Source organism: Procambarus clarkii, chromosome 74 (genome assembly GCF_040958095.1).
Source record: "Procambarus clarkii isolate CNS0578487 chromosome 74, FALCON_Pclarkii_2.0, whole genome shotgun sequence".
Lineage (NCBI taxonomy): Eukaryota > Metazoa > Arthropoda > Malacostraca > Decapoda > Cambaridae > Procambarus > Procambarus clarkii.
Window position 1 is genome coordinate 14,579,555 of NC_091223.1, and position 21,337 is coordinate 14,600,891.

Below are 21,337 nucleotides of genomic sequence, written 5' to 3' on the forward strand. Positions count from 1 at the left end.
TACCTTTCCTAGATGTCTTTCATTGAATTCTTGTATGTATTTTCACACAGTGTGTAGACTATGTATGGTCTGTTTTCTCCTATTCCACTTTCCATAACAGTCGCCGTTGGTAGTCGGCGACTTCAACTTGAAATCCATAGACTGGGAGGCATATGAGCCTAGAACAGAGGATTTTTGGACCTGTAGATTCGTAAACCTCATCCTGGAAACATTCATGTATCAACACGTTAAACAAGCTACGAGAATGATGGAAGGGGATGTTCCCTCCATGCTGGATTTGATATTCACCAGGTAAAAGGATGAGATATTTGACATTTAGTACCTTCCTCAATAACGTAAGAGTGACCATGTCTTTTTGGGAATAAAGAAAGCAATGTGTTATAATCTGGAAGAAAATGAGGAAGTTGAAGCAGTTTAAAAACTTGATTTCAGGAGAGGACATTATAAGGAAACTTAGAAATTTCTTTAATGAATTTGACTGGAAAGACTTGCTGTTAGGCAAGGAAGGAAATGAGATGTATGTTATGTTTTGTGAAATAAATGATAAAGGCACATTTTTTTTATACCAAAGTAGAGATGCAGAACTAGGAAATAGGACTGGTTCAACAGAACGTGTGAGAGGGCCAGAGAACAAAAGACACAAAAAAGAAGAGGCCGAACCCCCAAACATACCAGCAACAAAGGTGCGAGAAACAACTACACGGCAGTGAGGAGAGAAGCAGAAAGAAATTTTGAGAAAGGGATAGCGGATAAATGTAAACAAGAACCTGGCCGATTCTATAAATTCACCAACAGCAAATTTCAGGTAAAGGATAGGATTCAAAGGTTGAAAATGGGAAACAGATTTACGGAAAATGAAAAGAACATGTGTGAAACATTAAACGAAAAGTTCCAAAGTGTGTTTGTGCAAAATTAAATCTTCAGAGAACCAGACACAATAAGAATTCCGGAGAACAACATAGAGGTGTCAAGAGATGAAGTGGAAAAAAATGCTCTTGGAGCAAAGTAAGAACAAAGCAGTTGATCCAGATGGAGTTTCACCATGGGTTCTGAGAGAATGTGCACCTGAGCTTAGCATTCCACTTCAACTGATTTTTTCCGGCATCCTTGTGTACAGGAGTCATAGCAGATGTGTGGAAAAAGGCTAACATAGTTCCAATCTGCAAAAAATGGCAGCAGGGAAGATCCCTCAATTATAGACCTGTATCATTGACATGTGTAATATTCAAAATATTGGAAACACAAATTAAAACTAAATGGGTAGAACGCCTGGAGAAAAACGGTATAATAGCAGACAGACAGTACAGTTTTCGATCTGGAAGATCCTGTATAACGAATTTACTCAATTTCTATGATCGAGCCACAGAGATTTTACAGGAAAAAGATGGTTGGGTTGACTGCATCTATCTGAACATAAAAAAGGCTAACGACAGAGTTCCGCCAGAAGTTGCTATGGAAGCTGGAACATATTGGAGGATTGATAGGTAGGCTTCTAACATGGATGAAAAATTTTCTGACAGAAAAATGAGGGACAGTTATCAGAGGCAATGTATCTGACTGGAGAAATATCACGAGTGGAGTACCACAGGGTTCAGTTCTTGCACCGGTACTGTTCATCGTCTACATAAACGATCTACCAGATGGAACACAATTATATGAACATGTTTGCTGATGATGCTAAGATAATAGGGAAGATAAGAAACTTAGATGATTGTCATGACCTTCAAGAAGACCTTGACAAAATAAGAGTATGAAACACCACTTAGTAAATGGAATTTAATCTGAATAAATGCCATGTTATGGAATGTAGAATAGGTGGACGTAGACCCCACACAACCTATAAATTATGTGAAAATTGTTTAAAGAACTCTGATAAAAAGAGAGTTTTAGGGGTAGTTTTAATAGAAAACTATCACCTGAGGACTACATAAAGAACATCATGCGAGGAGCCTGTGCTACACTTTCTAATTTTAGAATTGCTTTTAAATACATAATGGTGAAATACTAAAGAAATTGTTCACGACTTTTGTTAGACCAAAGCTGGAATACGCAGTGGTTGTATGGTGCTTTAAGAAGCACATCAACAAACTGGAAAAGGTGCAAAGATCTAAATGGCTCCCAGAACTGAAGGACAAGAGCTACGAGGAGAGGTTAGAGGCGTTAAATATGCCAAAACTAGATGATAATAGAAAAATGGGCGATATGATTACTACGTACAAAATAGTAACGGGAATCGATAAAATTGATAGGGAAGAATTCCTGAAACCTGGAACTTCAAGAACAAGAGGTCATAGACTTAAGCTAAAGCTACTGAAGAAATATAAGAAAATTTACTTTCGCAAACAAGAGTGGTAGACGGTTGAAACAAGTTAGGCAAGGTGGTGGTGGTGGAGGCCAAAACCGTCATTAGTTTCAAAGCGTTATACGACAAAGAGTAGTGGGAAGACGGGACACCACGAGCGTAGCTCTCATCCTGTAACTACACTTAAGTAATTACACACACACACTAATTATTGTACACCCTCGCCACAATTACCAAATTAATAACATTACATTAGAGCAGATTGATGTAGAAGAGGACCTTGGAGTCAATATCCACCACTCAATGAAAGTGGCACAACGGGTGGGGGCAGCAGTGAAAAAAGTAACCCAAACCACTGGAATAATCAAGCGTACCTTTGACTTTAGGGAAAAAAAGTAGTGATTCAATTGTATAAATCTCTGGTGCGCCCCCATTTGGATTACTGTATGCACGGAGACCTCATCTTCAGAAGGACATAGCTGCCCTGGAGAAAGTGCAACACCAGGCAATAAAAAAACAATCCAAAGATAAGTCAACTCACGTATCAAGGACGGCTGAGGGCCACAGGGCTAACAACACTACAAACCCGACATGACAGGGCGGATATCAGATTCAGATTCAGATAGAAGATGTTTATCAGGAAAATTTCTTCAGCAGGTCAGATGTACCACAAACATAAGGAGCAACGGTTTCAGGCTCAACAAACCACAATGTAGAACAGGAGATGCTTTTTCACCCACACGGTTATTAGGTTCCCATGGAACTGTCTACCCGCCGAAGCCGTAACACTCATGCCAAAACTCTGTTAAACTTTAAAGTCAAATTGGAAAAGTTCATCAGGACAAGTGGAGGGACCTTCGACAAGCCGCCGGCTTCCTGTCCTCGTCGAGGCCACTAGTGTTAGTGTATTCAAAACGTTGCATAATTTGTGGTCTTTAAAAAAATAATACAATTCCTCTGTTATGAATATAAACTTTTGTAACATAGTTATTGTATATTTCGTATGAATAAACGTATATTAAATAAACATGCTAGGCTTTACCAACAAAACACCAAACTATTGTAGCTTGCAAAAGGTATAGAGAGTTATATAGAGAGGTATAGTGTAAAGAGAGTTACCAACTATCTCATTCCCGGAGGTAAACAATGCTTGGGTAACAGCTGTGAGGCGTTAAGGTGAGGTGAGGTGAGGTGGGGCAGTTAGGTGAGGTGAGGTGGGGCAGTTAGGTGAGGTGAGGTGGGGCAGTTAGGTGAGGTGGGGCAGTTAGGCGAGGTGAGGCAGTTAGGTGAGGTGAGGTGAGGCGACAGTGGTTGTATCTTCAACTCACAATCAAGGATCCTGGGTTCAATCCTGAGGCAAGGCAGAAATGATTGGGAACATTGCCTTTCACCTCATGCCTCTGTTCCCCTAGCAGTAAACGAAGGAATTGGGCAACCTGGGAATTAGGGAACTATCGTTGGTTACATCCTGGGGAAGGTTAATAGTTGACCTACAGGGAGACATTAATAAGTCCAAGTACAGGCTTCCTGAACCAGAATAATGTGCCAGAATTATCACTGCATATATTCCAGGTACTGAAATTAAAATGCTTAGATGTACAGATATAACAGTTCAATACTGTATTATGAGGTTTGTATATTCTTTATCAATAAATAAATTAATTTTAGTTCAGTAATAATGTTAAACATCCCTACATTATTTGAAGTTTAATGTATAACGCATACCTTCTAACACATTCTCTCTAACGCATTCTAACCCAATATTCCTTCTTGTATATAAATAAATAAATAAATACCTACCATTTCAGTGCTGTCGTAGTTTTGAAGGACAATGGCCAGTCGCTTCTTTGAGGGAGCAGCTCATGCTGCTGCTTATGCAAAGTTTAGACCTCAACCCCCCACTTCTCTTGGGGATCAAATCATGGGTTTCCTCAAAGAAAAGGTGAGCACGGTTCACACCTCAATTATTATTACTATTACTATACAGTTGTGTTCATCTATACAACCTGTATATCCTTAAGTTTGGCAGCTTAGTTTCAATTTGTGGATTTTTTAAACTCCGAAACGCAAACTTCCCGAAGTTTTGAAGCTCGTAAACTCTATTAAATGCAGACTAAGCTGCCATGATTGAGGAAAGATGTACAGTTTTTTTAAGTGGACACTTAAATTCTTGAAAAATCCAGTACCTGGCAGACTAGGTACTATTCAAGCAAGGCTCTGTCCTGTATGACAAAGAAATAGTTTTTAATAATTATATTAATTTGAACCAAGATGCAGTGTAATTTGAATTGCAGTACTGTATTTAATATAAACTGTTAGGCACTTTTTTCATTACAGTTTATTATGAATTGAATGTATTGCATGAGCATTGTACTGTATTTAAAACCACTTATGTGCAATAGTGCACATATAGTGGTTAAAGTTTATTAGTAGTTGACCTAGAGGGACCCCAGTAAGCTTGAGTGCAAGCTTCCTGTCCCTGACAATGGGAATTATTATAAAGTTGTTCATAAATTACAAAAACGTTCACTATCCTAGTGCTGCATCTACTGTACAGCATGTTTTTGTGTCGAACTTGGTTATTTAATTGATCTTTATGATAATTTTCAGTATGAAGGACCTGTAATGGCTGCTGCTGATGTAGGCTGTGGCTCCGGTCAGAGCACGCAGATCTTGGCTCCTCATTTTGCTTCAGTCACAGGTCTGGATATTTCAGAAGCTCAGACTTCTGAGGCCATCAAACTAAATTCAAGAGCAAATGTCTTCTTCAAGTAAGTATTAATGCAATATGCTTTTGCCTCGTCTATTAAGTTTGTACAGGTACTATGCAGTATTGTACTGGACTATTTATGCATCACAAACTATAATCTATTGTATTTATTATTATTGTTTAGGATAAAATGACTGATATGTAATATTGTAAAGATGTATAGAGTTCTTACTTATGTAAAGGATTACTTTAAATTATTTAAAGAAAAATCTTTTTCATTATGTATTCTCTAGAAAAAGTAAGAATCTTAATAATCTTGGGTCCTATTGCTTTGCATGTTGGTTTAAATTTGTCCTATTCATAGATAAACTAAAAGGGAGTATCTGTGGATTTTGTAGAACAAGTGGTGCAGAGAAGCTACCGTTTCCTGACAACAGTCTACAGCTGATCACTGCAGGCCAGGCATGTCACTGGTTTGATCTGCCACAGTTTTATAAGGAAGCTGATAGGGTTCTCGTCCCAGGTAAGTAAAGTAATGTAAGGTACGGGATTGAAAGCTGTACCCTAAAGTACAGTATCGCTAACAACACCCACTCTTTCTTTCTTATAAATAATGGAAGTGCAGGGGTCTATATAGTAATAGTCACCAGTTCTAACTACATGGGACAAGAAATACACCTTGGGGTACAATTTTACAAAAGGGATTTTATTTAACAAATACCAGATTTCCTCACACTAGTTAGAACAAAGGGGTGGGGGGTGTACTTGGATCCACCACAGGATTGATACAGACAAAAGGGCAGGGGAGGTTCCTTCTTCCTGGTTGACCAGTCCAGCAACCAGGAGGCCTGGTCGACAACCGGGCCACGAGGACGCTGAGCCCTGGAAGCACCTCAAGGTAAGGTTCCTCTACAACCTGGGACTTAAGGTCATTACTCTATTCCACTCCTCATAGGTCACTACAAAGGGCCTGGGTTTACAAATGAATATACAAAATAAATGTGGATAATCCCCCCCATGCTGCACACAGCTGAGCACATACACCTGAATTAACAACACACCACTCTCTCTACACACAGGGTTCCAATAATCCTTATTTCCACAAATTCCTATCTCTAACTCATAAAGAAAAGGGGAAGCACCACTATAAACCATCTATAATACTGCACTTATCGTGTTTGTTGGCGACCATCCACAACACAGGTCTAGTTGTCACTGCCTCCCTCTCCCAAGTGACTGATGGGGGCTGGCACATGTCCCTGCCTGGTTCCAATAATGTCCCCTCCTTATACATGTCATACACATTTCCCAATACTCCAATTATGTCTTATAATGTTCCAGGCTGTTTTTCTATACTTAACACTGTTGTTTCTCTATATTTTTATCTGCCTTTTCTTAACCATTTTATCCCTTTTGTTTACATTTTTTACAAAAATTGTAATTATTTTTGTAGATGTGAGCAACATTACAAAAAATAGTAAGGTGTCTTAGGGAAGCGATTGAGCATATTTAAAACAATTCTATGGTTTGTTATCATTTTGAGTTGGTTTTCATTCACTCATTTGCCCTAATCAGATCATCAGGGCAAAGTGGGAACCTTTGACAAGTTAGCAGCTTCCTGTCCTCGTCAAGGTCACTGGTGTTAGTGGTCCTCGGGTTAATTCAAGTAAAAATATATGACTGCTACCTTTTGTAAATAAGTTTTAAATCTGATGATATGAGAAATAAGCTAGATGTGATAAAGCTTAACACATGTGGAAATAAGGCTAGATGTTTAATTGGTAGTTGTCTGTTATATCATAGGTTGAAATTAAAATTTTGCTCAGGAAAAATTGCCCATAGGGCATGAGGGGGGGGGAGGCATCCTGGAGGCATCTCCAATTTTAACAAATACCCTCCGCAACGAATTGGGGTTGGTCCCGTATAGTTTGTTGAATCAAGGTTGTTCTGTAACGTGATTTTCAACATTAGAACATGTGGTTATGTTTGTATTAAATGTACAATATTTGAAGAAAATTTTGCATTCATTGACAAATTTTCCCATAACTTACACAAAGTGTAATAATTTACAGGTGGTGTCCTTGCACTGTATGGATACATGTTTCCATATGCCGTCCATGAAAACCTGACAGAAAAGTTGTTTGAAATTATTGATCACGTGAGTATAGTATTACTAGAATTTTGTTTCTTGTATTTAATAAGGCATCATTATGCAATACAGCACTGATATTTGTTAAGCCAATATAAATGTGGATGTATGTGTGCATGTAGAGCCATTGGTGATTACCAATTGTGGTCACAAATAGATTTAAGCTTCAACTGTTTATTTTTTTTATAATAAATCTTGTCTCTCTTGGAGTACAGTATATTAGAACCATTTATGCTTTTTAATTGTGACAAATAACTTTTTTGCACTATTTTTAAGCAATTTTGAATCACAGCATCTTGTACTATATACTTCTTTATAAAATCGTCCATAGCTGTCCTGTCTAGTCTTTCTGGGATGGGTTCCTTAGTAGCTCCTCTCAACTTGTCACTGGTATGTTAGGGACATTCTGGGCATGCCAGGTTTCCCTAAGCTACTTTCTTCCTACTTAGGACAAGGACATTTGTCTTGTTGCCTCCAAGAGGTGGCATGAGCATGTGGAAATAAAAAATGCTTACTACTAAGATAAACTACCCCTAAAAGCAAAGAAAGTCACAAAATTCTCAAAGGAGCAATTCCTTAACACTTTAGTGTGTAGTTTCCCAACTGTTCTCCATCCAAGAGACACCTCAGCTTTGCTTTATTTTGGACATGTTGTGAGATAGGAAGTTCATCTCTCTCTTCTCAAGCATGTCTACAATTATAATCAGGACCCAAGGCATCAGGAGGTAAGAATACTGTGCAAACAATATCTTCAGCCATGGTTCGGTTGCCTTACCTATCTGAGACTCGGTGTCCCTGTTGCTTGTATCCTTTTTCACATCATTCTCTAGCAATAATTAAGCCATTTGCATATGGTTTTATGACTTGCCCTTCCTCTTTGTGTCCAGGCAGGTAATTATTTTATACAAGTTACTTTTCCTTGTTGAGGGCCATTGTGAGGAATTGGAGAGCTGCTGGAATGGATGGGCAACCAAGAAATTTTGTAGATTATTGATTGTAATGAGGCTACAATTTCTGGGATGGCACCATAGTAGTTATCTGTTCCTGCATTCTCCTCCTTTCCAATACTATTGGTCTTGCTTGAGCTCCAGAGTGAGTTGCTTGCTAGGGCTGCTGTCTGATTGCGATGGTGGGAAGCAGGCACGTACATGGTGGTAAGATAATACTGTATAAAGTTTTGTCTGGTGATTTGTGTATTAATATTATGCAGAGGAAGATTGAGTTTTTTTGTGACCACTATCCATTTTTGGTGGATAGTTCATATTTGTAATTGATCTTTCATCCCTATATGTTGGCCATACCCCTGGTAGGCCTGAACCTGATGTACCCAGAATGCTTCTTGTATGCCAGTGCAAAGCTCAGGATAGCTACTAATGTCCCATCCCAGAAAGTGTGATTTCATTACAATCAATTTATTTTTCCCCAGTGGTTTCATTCTTTCATTATAATTTATAGTTGACAATAGAATCAATTTGTTGCATATATGGCCTAGTATTTTATCAATACTGTATATATCTTTGAGTAAACACCATATTACAGTTGCATATTCATTCTAAGATCTAATATATTTTTAAAATATTTTTCCAGTATTTGTTTATGAATATGCTTGAAGGCTAGCCAAATATTTGCTAATGCCATAGAAGATTCTATTGCTACAGAATTTGTGATTGTGTTGATAGTTTGTCATTTATTCCCTAATCTTATGTGATGGTAGTTTTTTACTACCATTTAATGTAGAATTATTCCTTGATCCTTTTGTGGTGATAGCTTATAATTTACTCCCTGATCCTCCAACAAAGGTTTTAAGTTTTAAGGGTTAAAGACAAGTAGATAAACTAGCGACATAATTGTATATTCCTGTCTTGCCACCACACACATACCGGTATGTACCTTTCTCCAAATCTTAGATGTATAAAAGTGAACTGAATGGCTATGTTCACCAAGGGAGTAAAGAGGTCTACCTAGAGCAGTATGGGGGAGAAAAGTACAAGTTAATCTATGATGAGCAGTTGGAAGTCAGGTGGGTGAGCTATACTGTACTTTATATATGCTGTAGAATGTGTTTTGAGATAAACATTGGGCTTTGTTGAACTGTAGAAAGTAGTGTACAGTATGCATATATAAGTGGAGGTAAATTAATGCCTTGTGTATCCTTTATTTTCTTAATTATTCCATATTTGAGAAACTTTGAGCCCCCACACTATATTGTAGTGTGTCATATTAGGTATTCCTGATAGGGATACCTTATGGTGACCAGACCACACACTAGAAATTGAAGGGACGACGACGTTTCGGTCCGTCCTGGACCATTCTCAAGTCTTTGAGTAAATTCTCAAGTCAATCGACTTGAGAATGGTCCAGGACGGACCGAAACGTCGTCGTCCCTTCAATTTCTAGTGTGTGGTCTGGTCAACATACTTCAGCCACGTTATTGTGACTCATCGCCTGCATATGGATACCTTATGGTTTTGTTATGTAGTTTTCTGACTAAGCTCCATTTGGTTGCCCTTGTCTATATTTGCTGGGCTGGAGAAGACACTGACAACCTGTTGTGTTCTGAGTAACTCTTCATCCCAGAATGACAACTAACCTTACAAGCTGTCTTGTCCCCTTATTGATGGAATGAGCAGCTCATGGGGGTGGGGGGGGAGTTAAAATCTTGCAGAAGCAGCCACTTGCTGTAACATATACAAACCCATCAAACCATTCAACACAGCAAATGACTTGTTTCTCTGGTGTGTCTATTTATAAGATAAGGATTGGTTTGTTTAATATGACTGTCTTAGTGCAGTGGGTTCCTTGCTGCACAGTTTACTTCAGTGTAGTACCCAATCTACTTAAGGGTTTCTGAACTTTGAATTTGCTACCACTGTGTCAGGGTGCTGCCCTTTCCTGTAGTTGATTGCAAGGAAAAAGTTCCACCAGTGGCTGTCCAATCCATCCTCTTGAGTTGCCACAATGGACAAAAATTGGTGTACCAAAGCACTTGAACCTAACTGATCAGTTTCCCATATTGTCTATTGGGGATTTTGTCATCAACATGTGTGTTATTTGCAAGGACTAATTGGGCTATTCAGATAGTAAAAGTACTCTTGAGTCAGGTCTTTGTTTCTTTTTACTGTGGAAGACGACCTTTTGATTTCGCAAGATTAAATCCTCAGTGCATGAGATTTGGGATTGTTCATGTTTAGGACATGTTGAACATGCTTGTGGATCACCTCTTCTACTTTCCTTTGCCTTTGATAGAATGACAGAAGAATGAGGCCTCTCTTTGTTGGATATGTAATGATTTGCCTCTCCATAGGTGGACTTTCACTTAGCATGGAACTGCTGTCTTACTCTGGGATCCAGTAGTGCTTTCTCTTGACACTGGCTGAAGAGTTGAAACAAAGGGTTAACAATTTTCAGGAAGATTCTTGGTGAGTCTTGAGTTGCCAAGAACTTTTTGTAGATACTGTACTGTAATTTTGAATGATCTGAAGTGGGTCATAGTGAATTGTTGCAAGGTTATTTGTTTCTCGGAAGCTACTAGTCATCAAGAGCCTAGAATTTTCTCGGTTCCCTGGTAAGGTCAATCAAGAACATGTGGCTAAGAGGATATGATACCAATGTACTGCTTATAAAGGGTCACTTTCATTTCACCCAGTACTTTATTTTGAATGGTACCTTTCACAAATTTAATATTTGAAGCCCTCCCAGGCTTTTGTTTTTAATATTGTCTCATAATTTTTTGTATTTCTAATTACAACTAATTGATGATTGCTTATTTATGATGGCAAGACCGATGGACAGAATTGTATAGCAAATGTGACAGAAACTGTAATTGTATCTCGAGTCTGCAATACTAACTTTGGTGATATTTTGTCAGTTTTCAGTGATAGAAGAGAAACATGAAACCTAATGCGATTGTTGACAAGTTTGCCAAGCAATATTAGCATGAGACTTCATCTGATGTTCAAATTGATTATTAAACTGACTTGATCATCAAATCATTGATGTTTTGCCCAGCAACGACCGATCTCAAATCATCATTAAATGGTCCTCTTGCACTTTAATGTTTGTCTACCTACACTAGAGAAGCATGTTGACAATGCAAGTTTAAAATTATTAGGCACGTCTATTTTGTAATTTTGTAATTTTAATTTTTTAATTTTTAAGGTGTACACCAAAGAACTGGGCCCATATTGGGGAGCCAAAATTTCTGCACTTGATGATAAATATGTGGATATGGAAATACCTTATGCTTCAAGTATTAGGTGACGTACCACCAACTAAGTTTCTTACTCTACATCATTATGTGTACTCTATATGCTTGAATGTGGGAGTTCCTTTCTACACGACATTGTGGTACACAATATTGTGTGGAGGACATGACAAGTGTGTTTGTGTAATTACCTAAGTGTAGTTACTGGATGAGAGCTACGCTCGTGGTGTCCCGTCTTCCCAGAACTCTTTGTAATATAACGCTTTGAAATTACTGACGGTTTTGGCCTCCACCACCTTCTCGCCTAACTTGTTCCAACCTTCTACCACTCTGTGAAAGTGAATTTTCTCATATTTCTTTGGCAGCTTTGTTTAGTTAGTTGAAATCTATGACCTCTTGTTAGAGGTCACGACCTCTTGTTGTGTCTTTGGGTGTTTTCTCTTATTTTTATCCTAAGTCCTGGTTAATACCTCCCCACCTCATGAAAGTGGGAATGAGATAATGGTAATGATTACACAAACTGAAGACATGTTTTTAGTCTTTTTTATTTTTCCTATAAATACTCTACTACTTATATATATATATATATATATATATATATATATATATATATATATATATATATATATAAATAAATAAAGTAGTAATCTCCTTACAATTTGTGTTGGAAATCTTTGTGGGATAATAGAACATGACTGTGTGTCTTAGTACTTGTTATGCTTTATTAATGGTGGACAGCTAAAATGCTATATATTGGTAAATATTCCTGGTGTTCTCTAAGGTGGTACAGGCACTCCCCACTGAGATAAGTAGTTAATGCACTCGCTTTCTCCTGAAGGTCTATAAGAAGGATACAGGTGGTTACTGGGGAGATGGCCGTAAAAGTGTCGATGCTGCTTATAGTGAAGAAAAGTTCATCATACCTTACACAAAATTTACAAGGTTAGACAGTGAATCTTCACCACACAGATTAGAGTTTCAAGGCCATCTTCAGTGGTTATTAAATTATTATAGTTCCAAGTAATTCTGTAGTTTTTTATAAGAATTAAAGGAATCTATTGCTATAAAATAGTGCCATAGTCTATAGAGTTTGAGATATTAGAGTAAGTGTTGTGTGAAATACTAGTATTTTATGCAAACTGCTGTTTCGCTGCTGTCAATGCACAAGTAGTAGCTCTGACAATAACACGGCAGTATGTTTTATATGTAATAAAAAGGATCTTGCACCAGTGATAATGATGATAATACTAATGTAGTAATGAAAGGAATAACATGAGTAATGATTATAACGGCAATAATGATAATTCCAGCTGTCTCTGCCAGGTCATACTGGTGATAAGTGACACTAAAATGCTCAATTGAACTCAGACTGCATCCTTTCTAAGCACTACTTTGCATAACAAGAATTGCCAAGTAGTATATCCTTGCTAACTACTGAATGTCAATCATGTTCTACCCTAACTGCCACTGACTGGTAGCACTGACACCACAACAATGACCCTTGACCTAAGGTCTTCACATTGCCTGGAGACAAGGACAGTGAGAAACCACCCCCAAGAATGAAGTGTGGGTTGCTGCTTGTGCACTTTTTGGTGCCTATAGCCAAAGCTAAGCTACTCTATCTGAACAAATCTACAAGGGCCGTGTCGAGGGTTTGAACTTACGTCCGAGAGGATACCAGACGCTGCCTTAATCGACTGAGCTACGACATGGTAAAAGAATTGCAACCGGGAAATCATCCTGACCTACCATGGATTCTGCAGTCTCTGAGATACAAACCAGGGTTTTACACAATTCTCCCATGCACCCGAGCTGTCAATAGGCTGGTTTACCTCTTCGCCCTTACTTCATTACACACAGAAATCACAATAGCGTGATGCATCAAATGAACAAATCCATAAGGGCCGTGGATTCGGTCTTGGAGAGACTGCAGGAACCGTGGTAAATTAGGATGATTTCCCGGTTGCAATTCTTTTACCATGTCGTAGCTCAGTCGATTAAGGCAGCGTCTGGGATCCCCTCTGATGTTGGTTCGAACCCTCGTCATGGCCCTTGTGGATTTGTTCATTTGATGCATCACGCTGTTGTGATTTCTGTCTACTCAATCTCTTTTGAGGTGTATTTTATTGTCTCAATAAAATGTACTTGAACTTTTGGTGTTTACAGTCCTCTCTTCATGGCTTTCTGGGACCTTTCTTAAATTCCCTTGTACTATTATTGAGTATGTCCTGTGTCTTGTTTCTCAAGATTTTCTGCTTTTGGGTTGTAACCTGTTCTTTCCTATACCAGCTGGTAGTTGGCCAAGGTTAGATCCGGTATACTTCACCTTACTGTTTTGTTGCTGGGTCACTTCTGGTTGGCATCCAGGGTCTGGGTCTGTGTCATCTTCCCCTCATGTTCTCTTCTCAAAGGAGTGGGTCTTGCTTTTGAAAGCTTGCCCCTTCCTCACCCTTCTTTAGTGTTTCCACAGTTCAGTCTTTCTTTTCTGGCTTCCATGGAGCCCCACTCTTGGCCTACATTCTTATTTCTTTTTTCTGGGGTCAATGTCATTTTCCAGAGCTCATTGGCAGCTCCCTGCATAGTTTTCTAAGGATATTTTTTGTTCTTCCTATGGGCACTATAGTGTTTTTCTCCTGTTGGGGCTTTATTTTTCATGGAATGGCACACTGATTCCGAGGGTGTAGGATTTTATCTTTGGGGCTTCCATGGGAGGTGGTTCTTGCTTTTTCATTTGAGCTGAGGCTGATCTGCTTCTGGCCTTTGACCTGCCCTTTCCTTTTTCTATTTGATTATTGAACTTAGCTGGGTTGTATGGTGCCTCCTGTTCAACGGGTGCTGTCTGTACTATTAAGTGATCTTACCTGTTTAACTTTTAAGTATCTGCATCTGCAAATGGTTAACACTTTGTGTGGATATTCCTGAGATATGTTTTCTTTTAAATTTGCTTCCATACATTGTAGTTTAATTAATACTTCTCCGATACAGGGATGATACTCATTTCAAGGATAAAATGGCAACAGTTGCCGAGCTGACCGGATACATCACTACATGGTCAGGCTACCAAAACTTTAAATCAAAAAATGGTGATGCTGCTGCCCAGAAGATTCTTGATGATTTTCAGAACAGGTATGAGAAAAGTATTTCTTTAGTTTCCCCGATACGAATACTGCTTAGTTTTGTTAGGTTTATTTACGTAAATGCAGACCATCTACAACCTAAAACATAAGTCAAGTTTCCTTTCCCGAGGCTAGGTGTCAGGTCCACTGCCTTAACCTCTCCTCTGGCATGACTTGAGTTTGAGCAGAATGTCGAGACCTTATGGCCTACTCCACTTTCGCTCTCAATATCTGCAAGTTTATATATACAAGTACAGTATATATACGTGTACTAGTATATATACGTGTACGAGTATATATACTAGGACGGTATATATTTCCTGTATCTTGTGACAGGTTTCTGTTCAGTGTCTTGAATGCTTCATCATATTGGAGCCCATTCTCTCAGCAAATCCATTACCATGAGAAACCACACCCCCCCCCCCCTTCTTTAAACCACTGAGATAGTTATTTAGATAATTGTGATCTGAAAACATATTATGGTCCATTAAGAGTCTACATGTAAACTGGCAAATGAACCTTTGTTGGAAACAAAGATTACTCTAAAGTTATTGTATCATAACTTGTATCATAAATCGTTGGTTTAAAATGTATAGTCTATGCTGAAAACATTTTCCTTGAAGAAATTTACAAAAGAATTTGTAAATGGAATTCTTGGGCACACTGAAATAGTTTTTGAATACCATATTTCACATTGTCAATAATACACCATATTAATGTAATGAAACCTAACCTAACCATGGATATAGAGTAAATAATAGCACTAATTATGTAGACATTCCCAATCCATTCCCTTGAGCGGATCTCCTCCCTGAGGACAAGATGCATACTGACATGAAACATTAACTATATTTTATTCCAAAAATATTATGGCTGTTATTGAACTGCCAATGTGGCCTTATAGCAACTATTTTTTATTTTTCCTCTATAATATCTACACAGGTGTGTCTTTCCCTCACTGCTGTACAGCTGTTGCTGTCCCTCACTGCTGTACAGCTGTCTCTTTCCCTCTCACTGCTGTACAGCTGTCTCTTTCCCTCTCACTACTGTACAGCTGTCTCTTTCCCTCTCACTGCTGTACAGCTGTCTCTTTCCCTCTCACTGCTGTACAGCTGTCTCTTTCCCTCTCACTGCTGTACAGCTGTCTCTTTCCCTCTCACTGCTGTACAGCTGTCTCTTTCCCCTCACTGCTGTACAGCTGTCTCTTTCCCTCTCACTGCTGTACAGCTGTCTCTTTCCCCTCACTGCTGTACAGGTGTCTCTTTCCCCTCACTGCTGTACAGGTGCGTATAGTAATCAAGAATATTTAATGTTACAATTTCCATATTACTTAAAAAGTTAAAATATAATCTCAAGAACTAATTTAGATTTTATTTTGCCAGGATTATGACTACACTTAATGTGACAACAAGTCCAGAGGACACCGAAATCTGCCTTCGTTTCAAGTACTTCCTTTTAATGGGGCGTAAACCTCCTAGTCAGGACTAAACTAGTTTCACATTTAAAAAACTTTTTCTATACTGAAAATTGGAGAGACGATTACAAGGCAACCATCATATGGCTGAGGAAGATGGCTACAGTAAGTAATAAACTAATTACAAACAAAAATGACAAATTTGTAGTGAACCTTTTCAAGGTATTTCATTTACTGTCCCAGATGTTTTAGTGGCATCATTCAAGGCTGGTAAAATACGGTAAGATCATGTACATTATTAACTGTCTCGGCTACTGGGAGCACTATGGTACTCGACCTTTGTAGAGTGCAGAGGAGAAAAGTTTGTAATACACAAGGCTCTGAACAATGGTTCCTAGCCTACTCATAGGAGTTAATACTGTGCTGACATTGGAATACCAGATATAGCAACCCATTCTCCTGTTTAGATAGAACTTTTGTTACTATTTGGACTATTGTGTCTATATTGATGCAATGGGCAATTAGTAGAACTTGGTACTATTCACTTAGTCTGGAATAAAGCTAAAAAACAAACTTACATATTCCTAGGCCAGCACATGCTGTATATGTATTATATTAGGCTTAGGATGGTATAGTTAGGTTTTATTAGCAACATAAATACAAAACCTTTTCCAGTTTGTCCATATTCAATAGTACCAAATTCTACTTCCTAATTGTCAATTACGTCACTATATATACGATGGTCCACATCATTATTATAAGTACTATCTAAACAGGAAGATGAGCTGGATAAAGCAGAATGTACACTCCATGATATGTAAAGGATCAGTTGGTGCTGATTTAATAGCATTAATGTTTGGCAGCAAATGTTAAACACACATCTCAAAATTAACCAAGGCAAATTCCTTCAAAATGTTTAAAAAATATGCGGTTCTTGGTATTCAGGTTTGTGTGCTGCAAATTCCATTATATAAAAGCAGGTTAACAACAAGCAAGATATAAAATGTGTAATTTAGTATCAGACTGGATAGTTGAGGGTGGTTAAAGATGGACATTGTGATGCTTACTCCAGAAGAACTCCATCATTGTTGTTGTTATAGTTACATGTGTTTAAATACTTGGGATAAGCATGTGAACATAGTAGTGCAAATGGAAAATGTAGGAATAAGGGGAATATAATTTGTTTCATATTCATATTAATTTTTCCTCTGGTATGGGGGGAATACACTAAATTCCTGAAAGTATACAAGTTTCCTCAACATTGCACATTGGGTTTTTGTTAGCGGTCTTGTGGGAAAGGTTAACTTATTCCAAGACAACCTATTTTTTTTTTTAGTTCGACATGATGTATTAAATTTTCATGGTAGCTCAATTAATATATAAGAACAGTAGATAGTGTTGTTCCATATCCACTCTTAAAATAACATTTGAGTACCTCCACTAAGCCAAACTCTGACCTCCATTGAATAAAACTTGCAATTTTCAGTTAGGAAAGCCAGCAATATGATATTTCAAAACAAGACATCACACCCCAAATTGTTTCATGGGAGATGACTTTCTATGACATTGAGTAATGTGATGAAACCAATAACCTATCAAATGTTGTCACTCTGAAAATGAACCGTGTGATGGTTATCAAACCAATCTTATTGATTTTTTACCTACATCAAAAATATTAAAATATTTTCTATTAAATTTTACTGGAACTTCCTTAGCATAGAACTAAAAAAAAGCTGGCATATATAAATTACTTTGAATCATTGTCTTGGACAAGTACAGCATTAGGTATTGGAGTTTGATCATGGTAAAAGCATTCGACTTATTTTTTTATATGTTTTTAAGGTGGTTTTCATTTTGAGTTTGATGTGATTTCGTTCAAACAGTACTGGTTCAACACATGCTTTTGTTCAGATAGTACTGGTGTAAGACATTCCTGTTTGGTTAGTACTGTTAGAATACACATCCATGTTTGGTTAGTTCTTGTGCAACACAAATTGGTGATATTTTAAACTTTTAATATAATTTACATGGGTAGAGATTGTGATATATTTACTGTTGGTTTGGGAATTGAGTGTTGCCATATTTAATACATAATTAAAACTGTTACAAATATTGTGCAATGATTCACAATATTTGTAACAGTAACCCCAAAATAGTGAATGCATTTTTGGGGTGTTTTAGTGTCTGTTGTTGAGCCTGGCCTCAGGCCGGGCTTGGGGAGTGGAAGAACTCCCAGAACCCCATCAAGCAGGTATCAAGCAGGTGTCTTCCATTATTTATGGGCGTGAAGTTAACAGTGCACATAAATGTGGTGTGTGTGTGTATAGTTACTCTAGCATATAAAATTATATAATTAGTGCAATAAATACCACAAAAGAAAAAATTAAATGAGCAGAGTTCCTACTCTTTACTCTACAGTAGGAATGTCGTCAGAGGCTAAACATTAGGACAGGACAGAGCCAAGCACAGGACAGACTAATAAGTAACACTGGCCAGTTGGTTGGTTGGCAAGCTGGTTTTTGGTCAAGTTGACAACTTGCCCAAGAACATGAACTCAAAGAAATGTAAACAAGGAAAAAATTGGTAAAATGTGAATGAAATAACATTCAAAGACAGACAGCAGAAATATAACTAGCCAGTATTTAAACATATGAACCAAAATGTTATAAATCTGCCTACAAAATGAATTATGGACAAAGTATGCAAACAGAGGGAGCCACACCACACATGAAAGGGTCTAGGATAAACTGAATAGGAAGTTTCACACACTGCTTGCAACAGCATCAAAGGACATGACCCTTCCTAACATACACCACAAAACAACACAGGCCAATACCAACCCCATACCACATCAACCCCATACTCTAATGTATTTTTTACACATGGCAACAAAAATACATCAGCAATCATCACAGTGCAGATGATGAGTCACAATAATGTAACTGAAAAATGTTGACCAAACCACACACTAGAAATTGAAGACGACGACGTTTCGGTCCGTTCTGGACCATTATCAAGTCGATAGTAATAATGTCATTGTCTCTTCAATTTCTAGTGTGTGGTTTGGTCAACAACCATCACAGTGATCTGACATGACACCCAGTACACCAACATAATGTATCATTACACTAAACCATCAATATACACAATCACAATACATCAAACCCCTTACATATCAAAATAAAACATCACACAAAAGCACTATGCACACCAACAACTAAACAACCCCATTACAACCAAATACCACTACCACCTCACCATACACAATACAACCCTGACGTACCACTACACATACAACCACCAACGAGCATCGGGCCAACGAGCATCTTTACAGTCTCCGTGGTGTAGTGGTAAGACACTCGCCTGGCATTCCGCGAGCGCTATGTCATGGGTTCGTATCCTGGCCGGGGAGGATTTACTGGGCGCAATTCCTTAACTGTAGCCTCTGTTTAACGCAACAGTAAAATGTGTACTTGGATGAAAAAACAATTCTTCGCGGCAGGGGATCGTATTCCAGGGACCTGCCCGAAACGCTACGCGTACTAGTGGCTGTACAAGAATGTAACAACTCTTGTATATATATCTCAAAAAAACTACAATATTGCCAGTACCTACGTCTGTACTCTTCCCCTTCCCTTACAAACCATTACCACCTTGCAACATTACACAAACAACTGTTCCATACACAACTGGTTCCCCCACATAATACCACAACCAAACTCCCTCAACATCAAAATAAGACTATCACAGTCTAAGGTAATAAGGTTACCCTAGCCCGTTTCGTGGGTGGCGTGGCTCCCTCTTTGTATACTTGTTGTCCAGTATTCATTTCGTAGGCAGCTTCATAACATTCTGGTTCATATGTTTAAATACTGGCTAGAGGTAGTTCTGCTGTCTGTTTCTCTATTTTGTTAATAGCTTTTCTATTTTTTAATTTGTTCTCTTATATTTCTTCTCGAGTTTATTGAGGCAAGTTGGCAACTGTTAACTTATTGGCATGTCTTGTGCTTGGCTCTGTCCTGTCCTGATGTTTAGTCACTGAAAACATTCCCTAAACAGGATTGATACAAACAAAAAGTGGGGGGGGGAGGTTCCTTCTCTCTCTACAACCTGGGACTTAAGGTCATTACTCTATTCCCACTCCTCATAGGTCACTACAAAGGGCCTGGGTTTACAAATGAATATACAAATAAATGTGGATAATCCCCCCCATGCTGCACACAGCTGAGCACATACACCTGAATTAACAACACCCCACTCTCCCTACACACAGGGTTCCAATAATCCTTATTTCCACAAATTCCTATCTCTAACTCATAAAGAAAAGGGGAAGCACCACTATAAACATCTATAATACAGCACTTATCGTGTTTGTTGGCGACCATCCACAACACAGGTCTAGTTGTCACTGCCTCCCTCTCCCAAGTGACTGATGGGGGCTGGCACATGTCCCTGCCTGGTTCCAATAATGTCCCCTCCTTATACATGTCATACACATTTCCCAATACTCCAATTATGTCTTATAATGTTCCAGGCTGCTTTTTTTTTTACATTTAACACTGTTGTTCCTCTATATTTTCTTGCATTGAATGTGCTTTTTCTTAACTATTTTATCCCTTTTGTTTACATTGTTTTGTTTTTGTTTTTTTAGATTACATTTTCCTGTTGAGATGATGCTCTGTGCATCTGAAAGGGGGCAGAGTTCCAGACTGTTTTTTCAACATTTAACACTGCTATTTCTCCCTACACAAGGGTCTCTCTCTTACAGTGGCATTTCTTACATTTGTGAAGTCGTGTGTTATGCAACATTCTTCTACTAATTATTACAGTATTAAGTAATATATCTTGTCATTTAAAATATATATTCATATAAAATTTAACCTTTATATAATATATATGTATGGTATTTAAATTCAATAGATGATTTACGACCAATGTTGTTTTCCCATCTCTACAGGATGTCTAGGGTCAAAGATTACAGGGCCATTATAAGTCATCTACAATAAATGATCATTGGCTCATGAATGTAACACACTTGGGTCATAAAAGTATTATATTTAAATTGGCACTTTATATAATTAATGACTGTATTTGAGGCATGTCTTTATAACAGTTCAAGTATTCATGGTAAGATAAAGACATTCAGCTGACTAAGGATTCAGGAAGTTCCTTGAAACAGGTACACAAAATAATGTACTGTGTGATAATGTATAGGTCGATTTTAATTGCTTGCCTTCTTTCTGATTAGTACTGTATTCACATGTATTTAATATATTTTTCCTGCATTTTCAACTTGTATTTTCTACCCTGCTGCTGTATGAATGCTCGTGAATCTGACATCATTGCGAGGTTTCGTCCATACACTACGGCCAAAGTAACGTAAATTTTGTAATTATCCCATGATCGGGGAACAGATGTTAACAATAATAAAACAAATAAATT

General features: G+C 38.0%; 1 protein-coding gene across 10 annotated transcripts in view; it reads left to right on the forward strand.

Moving 5' to 3' along the window:
- Positions 1-21,187, forward strand: part of LOC123767344 (putative methyltransferase DDB_G0268948) — a 26,254-nt gene extending 5,067 nt beyond the window's left edge. Inside the window, exons 2-9 of one of the 10 annotated variants that reach the window (XR_006773948.2) lie at positions 4,111-4,244; positions 4,913-5,073; positions 5,411-5,535; positions 7,085-7,170; positions 9,069-9,181; positions 11,320-11,417; positions 14,351-14,491; positions 15,864-21,187. Coding sequence is in view for 8 of the 10 variants with exons in the window: in XM_045756954.2 (XP_045612910.2) it covers positions 4,134-4,244; positions 4,913-5,073; positions 5,411-5,535; positions 7,085-7,170; positions 9,069-9,181; positions 14,351-14,491; positions 15,864-15,969 (843 nt within the window). In the remaining 2 variants the exon portion in view is untranslated. Of the gene's footprint in view, positions 1-3,400; positions 3,479-3,584; positions 3,875-4,110; positions 4,245-4,912; positions 5,074-5,410; positions 5,536-7,084; positions 7,171-9,068; positions 9,182-11,319; positions 11,418-12,203; positions 12,313-14,350; positions 14,492-15,863 lie in introns of those variants that run through there. The other 9 variants (XR_006773947.2, XM_045756956.2, XM_069312981.1 and 6 more) reach the window with 9 other exon arrangements.
- The last annotated feature ends 150 nt before the right edge of the window (positions 21,188-21,337 follow it).